This window comes from Anoplophora glabripennis, unplaced genomic scaffold (genome assembly GCF_000390285.2).
Source record: "Anoplophora glabripennis isolate ALB-LARVAE unplaced genomic scaffold, Agla_2.0 scaffold1701, whole genome shotgun sequence".
NCBI lineage: Eukaryota > Metazoa > Arthropoda > Insecta > Coleoptera > Cerambycidae > Anoplophora > Anoplophora glabripennis.
In genome coordinates this window covers 18,470-26,011 of record NW_019417780.1, presented here as the reverse complement: position 1 = coordinate 26,011, position 7,542 = coordinate 18,470, and the positions used below count along the sequence as shown (strand labels likewise).

Genomic DNA, 7,542 nt, shown 5'->3' with positions numbered 1-7,542 from the left:
TCCAACCTAAAATCGCTTTGGCATTGATACGTAGAAGTCTTAATCTGTTGGCTTTTATGTTATTGCACTAACAACAGATTGTTAGTTACGCCATCATATTTTTTATCACGTCTTGTAGGATACACATTTGTTCTATTTAAAAAACTATTTTGAGAATAATCATTGCATACAAACACAATTAAAAAATAAATAACTTATATTTACTATTGTGACAATGGATATATTAACACAATGCTTATAAAAATGTTTTGTAAAAGCTCCAGTAATATTTGCTATGAAATTATTTTATAAATATAGTTTAATATATTTTTTAATTTCTCTGTAAAGGTTTATACGATTGTTATTACATGACACCCGTCACAGCCATAACAAAATAAGTTAGAGAGCTAATTTGTTCTTTATAGCGACAATCTTGTTTTATAAAAAATGTTCTGTAAATATTCTTGCAGCTTGATGGAAAATATTCTATTTTTCTTCTTATCTTGAAATAAGTAAAATTTGTTCATGTAAATTTTTTAATGACAAAATAGAAGTTATTAAAGATTATAAAGTAGGTACTCTCAAATAACCATAAACATTCTTTATTCGAATATTATTTTTCTGAATTTATATGAAAATGTATAGGTATATTAAATGTTATTTAATATTTAAATTCCTTTTATAAACAATAAATACTATTACCGACAAAATTATCCCAGTCCACTGCCTTGAAGATTTCCATAAACGTGAGATTCAACTGGATATGCTTCTCGTCTTTGGCGAACTAAGTATTTGGAAGGGGTCTCTTTGTCATCCTATAATAAACCCATATTTATTATTTCTATAAGTCACACAAGAATGTTGAAAAACGAAAAATACAGAAAAAGAAATATGTATGTTGAAAGTAAATATCAATAGTATGTTAATTTTTGAAATAACCAGTTTTAGACGATTGCAGAGAATATTAACATTTTAAAGCAAAATTAAATCAAATCTTGTTAATTCTTTTCCATAAGAACCTTTTATGTAAAACTACTTATATAGTTTTTAATTCTTAATAGTTCAAGCAATTACTAATAATGCTAAGAATTGAAAGTGGTCTATTAAAAATTCCATTTCTCGACTTAATATATTGTATGTAATACAATATAATGGCATTAATTAAAACTAATAAGAAAACTGCGTAAACATATTTTACTTGTTTTAACATACAGGGTGGACCATTAATGTGAGAAAATAAAATAACTCCCTTGTATTCATAATACAGAAAAAAAGTTTATATAAAAGTTCTACAGAATCAAGAAAACAATATTTTAGAGAAAAATTATTTTAAAGCTGCTACGACTTGCTACAGGCTATGCATAAAAGAAGACTGGACCGACTATTTTTTTAAGGAGAAATTCAATTTATAAAATTCGGGGTTTAATTTATTTAATGTTCTAGTGTTGCCATACACAATTTAAAAAAATAATTCTGAGTTTTTAAAGAAATTATGATTGCATATACTTTTTTATATTTGTATTTTAGATTCAAATCATCTAATATTTATAGAAACTCATTTTCATCTACAGCTTTAAATATAAAAGTAGAGAGGAATCAAACGGACTAAAAAAATAAAGTGCTAATACTTAAAATAACTATATGAATACTATAATTAGATAAAAAAATACTCAACGAAATCATGCTCTGGTGAAATTTAGAAATACCTGCCGAGTATTACATTCATTTTGCAACAATAATTAAAGTTTTAGTTGTAGACGTTTCGTCACAGGATACATTGTGCCATCTTCAGAGCAATTAAAAGTTGATGGGTTTCAGTAAGTCTTCGGTAATATCTCTGTATTCTAAGTATCTTCATAAGATACCTAAGTGAACAAAACTAAATAAATAATCACACATAAGTATTGATACATACAGGCAAAAATAACAACTTTAACAGTTGATATATCTGTGTGGTTATTTATGTAGTATTCTACAAAAATTTTATATTATCATCAATAAATAACTTTTATTAGTTGTCTCGAAGTATACATTACATACATGGTAACAAAAAGCCAATAAAATTGTGCTTCCTTTAAATTTCCACGATTGGCCAGTATCACTGATAAGATTAAGAATGTCGAGAACATTCTTTATTAGAAAAAAATATTTTAACTCTTACCTCTGCCTGTTGAACGGGAACAGGTACCCCTCGGGCCTCTGCAGGAATAGGGCGAACCAGTAAGTACGAATGCTTATTTCCGTAGTTTGGACCACCACTGACGAAGTTAGAAGATTCATAATTGAACGCTTCTGGCTTCTGCCTTGGTGGAGAAATGATGTCCAGCAGATAAACTACTCCCACCGGCCTTGACAATGCATTGGCGATGGAGACTTCTTGCTCTGCTTGGCTAGTGCCAGCAGCAGCTAGCAAAGTAAGTGCTACTAACCACTTCATGGTTGGTTATGTGTTCCTCGCCGAATTATCTACGTTTTTATAGTTTCTTCGCGGTTATGTAATACCACCGGGAATTAACTCATTTGTATTGTACAGTCTTTCCGAAGTCAGTTGAACATGCATAAAAACGCCTAGCAATAAAATTTAATGAGTTTCACAGGCGTCCCTAAAAAAGTTTTCTGCTAAAAGTAAAATATTATAATAATTTGTATATAATGTGTAGAAAATTTCTATTATATGTACATTTGTCCAACAACATATTTTAATTATTTATGTCTATTGAAAATAGGATGGGTCAGGATGAATAAAAAATACAATTAAATATATAAGCCTTCATTTTAATGGCTTTATGTCTGAACTCAGTTGTGGTATATGCTTAACTAAAATATTTTTTAAACCAAATTCGTATTCGATTCTCTCATACAAGTGTTTATGGTACAGGGTTTGTTTTGTTTATTCCCGTGCCTCGTGCCTATAAGCATTTTAAATACTTCTTAGGGCATCGAAGAATGAATATGAAGATAATTGGTCTTTGAGTGAACTGGATGCTGATTTAAATGTCAGTAAGAGTTGTATATTTTATATTAAATAACGCTGGCAAGAAGAACACAGATTACAAAGATATAGCAGGCAAGGCGTCGGGAAGGTTTCCAGTGACACGGAAGACAATGCCTTGGTCGAATTTATCCATCAGAATACCCTCTCTGTGTTACGCCACTAAGAAAAGTTTGATTTACTACGATAAAATCCAGATGAAATTTCCATAACAACCAAAATCCGTTCACATTTGGGTGGCGCCAACTGTACATTATGCCGGACTATATATACGTTGACATTTATTTTTAGATACCTAATTGTGCATCAAGGAATAATCCTGTTTACCAACATTTCAGGTAAGTTTTATAACTCCTCACCTTCATCTTCACCTTCACTTGTTCACCTTTATGAAAATTTAAAATTTTTTCAAAAAACTATGTAGAATGTTTCGATAGTTGTTTGACTAGAAAAGTATAATATATACAGATCTACAAATGAGGAAATTACTTAAATGGGTTATTAAAGTATTACAAATAAATAATGCACAAAATGTAGAGGAGGCCGAGGGGTATTACAAGTATTTATGTACCAAAACCCGTGGACTCTGTGACGTTGACATAATTTTTTTTTTATTATTCTGTCTATACATTTCAATCCATACAGATTTAGTATTTCTAAGATATATTTCTATCTCAAAAACGGGTTATCTAAGGTTTATAAAGACTGCACTCCAAGATTTACTTATATTTAAGAAGTGTTTGTAGAGGCCTTAATAATTAAAAAATATTTATCTGTAATTGACAAAGCCCCAGAGGTATATTTTATATTACATACTTAATTTTAACATATGGTTTTAATTATTAGCATACTTTAGAACTGCTACAGAAAACTGCAAAGTTCAAATAAGAAACGAAAATAATATGAACCTAACTAACAACATCTTAAAAATAATGGAAAAACAGGCATCACCCAAATATAACTGTAGTCAGGAGAAAATACATAGGGAAGATTTACAACACGTCAAGTTGATTTTTCCTCTATAATCAAATCAAAATTTGGGAACAGAATTATATCGGACGTAAATAAATCACCTGATCAGTTAATCAAGCTTAACCGAGACTCAAAAGTACCGGGCCTAAGCGTTACACACCCTACATTAAATAAAGGCACGTGATTGGTTTGATGGTTGTAAAGCTGGTTGCGGGCTAATAAAATATATGTGAATTGATGTGTCTTAAGCTCTAAACCTTATTGTCTTTGTTACATCTTATGTTCTGTTTATATTTCATTTTACCAATATGGATATTTCAAGCAAATTTTTGTTAGAAAAAATAGAGAACCTTGATGAGAAGGATTTAATAGTGTATAGAATGAATTTTACCGGAACAAAATGTTCAAGTGTGGTTGGATGAATATTATAAAATGACAAATACAAATTGGATTGTCAGGAATTCCATGTTGGTAGAAGCAGAAAAAAGGTTTAATATTTGTTGGACGAATATAGAATATTCAAATGCTATGTAGCAAGATTCTGCTGCTGCAGCTCCAACTAAATTTAAGGATTGTGCAGCACAGGGAACAACTAAAATACGGCCAAATCACGGAGCATGCTAGCACAATAGTTGAATCGCACCAGTAATATATACGTGATATTTTAAGATTTAATGCTTTAACTACTTTATTTGTGAGTTGTGCTGAGAGTACCGCTCCACAAAGCTATAGCCTGGGCAATGTTATACTCTTCAGCGGAGCTACTCGCGACTTTGCGCATATTAAGCGTGTAGGTACTCTGCCTTCTCGCAAAATTGTTCTAAGATACTCACAAACTCCATACGCTGTTTCTGAAGCATCGCAAAAGCTATGGATTTGAAAACTTATCGCATTAGGTAGTGCTATGTGTCGTGGAATTAGTAAATTATTTGATAATGAACCTTGATTGATAAATTCGCACCACTATGGGAATTGACTCGTCCCAATTTACTTGTAATTGCCACAATTTTTGTATGATTATTTTTCCGCGTATTGTTATAGGGCCTATTAATCCTAGAGGATCAAGAATTTGTGCTAAACTACCCAAAATTGTTCTTTTTGTTACTACACGATTATCTTGTTTTTCGCTTGCTGTAATTTGAATAGTATCATTTCGCGCGTTCCATAAAAGACCCAAAGTTTTAATGCATTTATCATCAGATATAATAAACTGGGGTAAATTGTTTTCAGTATTTCCGGTACTACTTAAAACGTGCGTATTGTTAACAACCCATTTCCTTAGTTGAAAACAGCCACTTTTAAGGATGTGATCGATTTCTTGCTTAAGCTTAACTTCATTTAGAGTGTTTGACCCTGTAATAAGATCATCCATGTAAAAATCGGTTAATATGACTTGACTTGCCTTAGGAAAATTTGTTTGATTTTGAAAATCCAATTCATGTAGGCAGCGAGTTGCGATAAATGATCTATAGAAGTACCATACGTTAACGTGTTTAGCATAATCTTGCAATTCTTGATCGGGTGTTTCGTGCCAATGAATGCGCTGCATGTCGCGTTGCTCTTCAGTTACCAATATTTGACGATACATCTTCGCAATATCAGCCGTTATGACATATGTGTGCTTTTGAATCTTACCAATATAAAAAAGAGATCGCCCTGTATTGTTGGGCCCGTTAATAGATTACCATTGAGAGATAAACCCGTCTCCGATTTTGCAGACGCGTCGAAAACCACTCTTAATTTTGTGGTCAAGCTCGCTTCTTTGAGTAAGCTATATGGTAAATAATATACCGAATGTTTATTTTCGTCGATTTCTGCAACGGAAGGCATATCATTATCTGTTATCTTAGTCATGTGACCCAACGCTTGATATTCGCGCATAAATTCCGTGTATTGCTGCTTTAAATCAGCATTATAGCCTAATCTTTTTTCTAATGCTAGAAAACGTTTTTTTCGCGCTGTCTCTAGTATTACCGAAATCAACAAATGATTCGCGAGTTGGTAATTCAATGATAAACCGTCCTGATTCATCGCGTCTTGTCTTTTCGATAAATACTTGCTCGCACTGGTTTTGTTCTGGCGATAATTCACGATGATCTTTAAATTCTTCGTTTTCCAGAATTTTTCTAGTTGCTTCTCTAAAACGATTGTCGATAAATTACATTGAACTTTGGAGTTATTTAAATTTAGTTGTATTGGACCAGAAAATAACCATCCAATTTTGGACTTTTGTAATATAAGCTTGTCTGCACCGATGCGTATTTGTCCTACGCAGAGGAGTTCCCAGAACATGCTCGCTCCGATTATAGTAAATCTATCTGGGATAAACTATTAAATCATGGAGACTAGATAAGGAGCTCAAACTCATACGGAAAAATTGACAAAATTTGTCCAAGAAATGGCAGAAGTTGGGGTGGCGCTAGTGTTCCATATGTCCCAAATGAATGTAGCTTCATAAATACGAGTGAAGTAAGAAAATAACCAATTTTATTTTATTTATATCGAGTTTAGTAGTTATATTGGGGAGCGGGGAGGTATACTAAACCTAAAAACTATAAGTCAAGTCAATAATTATTACAATTTGTTTTTATAAATGGTAAATAAAATGTTTCGAAAATAATTTAAATTTGGTAATAGTATGTAAAGTGAATGACTGTCAACAGATTTAAAATAAAACAGTACGTTTGTGATCTGCATTTTCAATCTAATGATGTCCAGCAGTTCTATATTACAACTTGACCGAATAGTGGGTTAATATTATGGCAAAAGGTCGAATAATTCGGAAATTGGAAGCAGCTTCTTTGATTCTTAATACGGTAGAGAAATTTTTAAATAGAAAGATTTCATAAGTGAAAATATTGTATAATTGAATGATGCATTGTTTCTTTATATATTTTGCAGCAGCATCAACAGCAAGAGCATCCGCTACACCAGCAACAACAGGTGCAGCAGCTACAACAAGAGCAACAGTTACAACAACAACAACAACAACAAGAACAGCAAGTAAATCAAGAGCAATTAAGTTACGATGAGATTATACTAGAAGGTGAGCATCCTGTCCTGTATAATCTAATAAAAGAATAGTTCTGTTGACGTGTGATGAGGAGAATAGCAACAAAGTATACTTTATTTATTTCTAAATATTCTTGTAATTTATATTACGTGCATAAATAATTAAATTCGTATCTTTCATATAATTCTTGCTGGTGACATCGCTATTATCATTACTGAATTGAATAAATAATTTCCAATTAGTTGCTGTTTCTTTCCTGTTAGTAAAAAACTGATTGAAATTCAGATATCATATAAAATTTAAAGAGAGGATACGTGTAGTAATTGATGCTGATCGATCTGTATTGGTAATTGACTACTTTTACTAAATATTTAAACATGGAAATCAATTGCTTCATGAACAAAATGAAATTTTAAGAAGATAGACTGACACGTATTACTTATTTTTAAGTTGTTTTATTTGTAATATATATTTACTTTGTTACTTGTTTGTTATGAATAAATATTTATTTTATTTTAATTAGGCACAAATAATTTCGTTTTTTTGATTCAATTAATAAAACATTGAAATCTTTGGTAGATAAACA

General features: G+C 31.3%; 2 protein-coding genes across 2 annotated transcripts; one reads left to right on the top strand and one right to left on the bottom strand.

Annotated features, from left to right (window-relative positions):
• Nucleotides 1–340: 340 nt before the first annotated feature.
• On the bottom strand, nt 341–2,440 carry LOC108916001. Its single transcript, XM_018722177.1, has 2 exons — nt 2,141–2,440; nt 341–794 (listed from the first exon to the last, which is right to left on the bottom strand). Exons 1-2 carry the CDS (start codon nt 2,414–2,416, stop codon nt 690–692), a joined length of 381 nt encoding a protein of 126 aa, XP_018577693.1. The 5' UTR covers nt 2,417–2,440; the 3' UTR covers nt 341–689.
• Nucleotides 2,441–6,435: 3,995 nt separating this feature from the next.
• On the top strand, nt 6,436–7,045 carry LOC108916002 (small heat shock protein hspG3-like). The gene is made up of 2 exons (XM_023456518.1): nt 6,436–6,539; nt 6,845–7,045. Exons 1-2 carry the CDS (start codon nt 6,537–6,539, stop codon nt 7,025–7,027), a joined length of 186 nt encoding a protein of 61 aa, XP_023312286.1. The 5' UTR covers nt 6,436–6,536; the 3' UTR covers nt 7,028–7,045.
• Nucleotides 7,046–7,542: the final 497 nt, after the last annotated feature.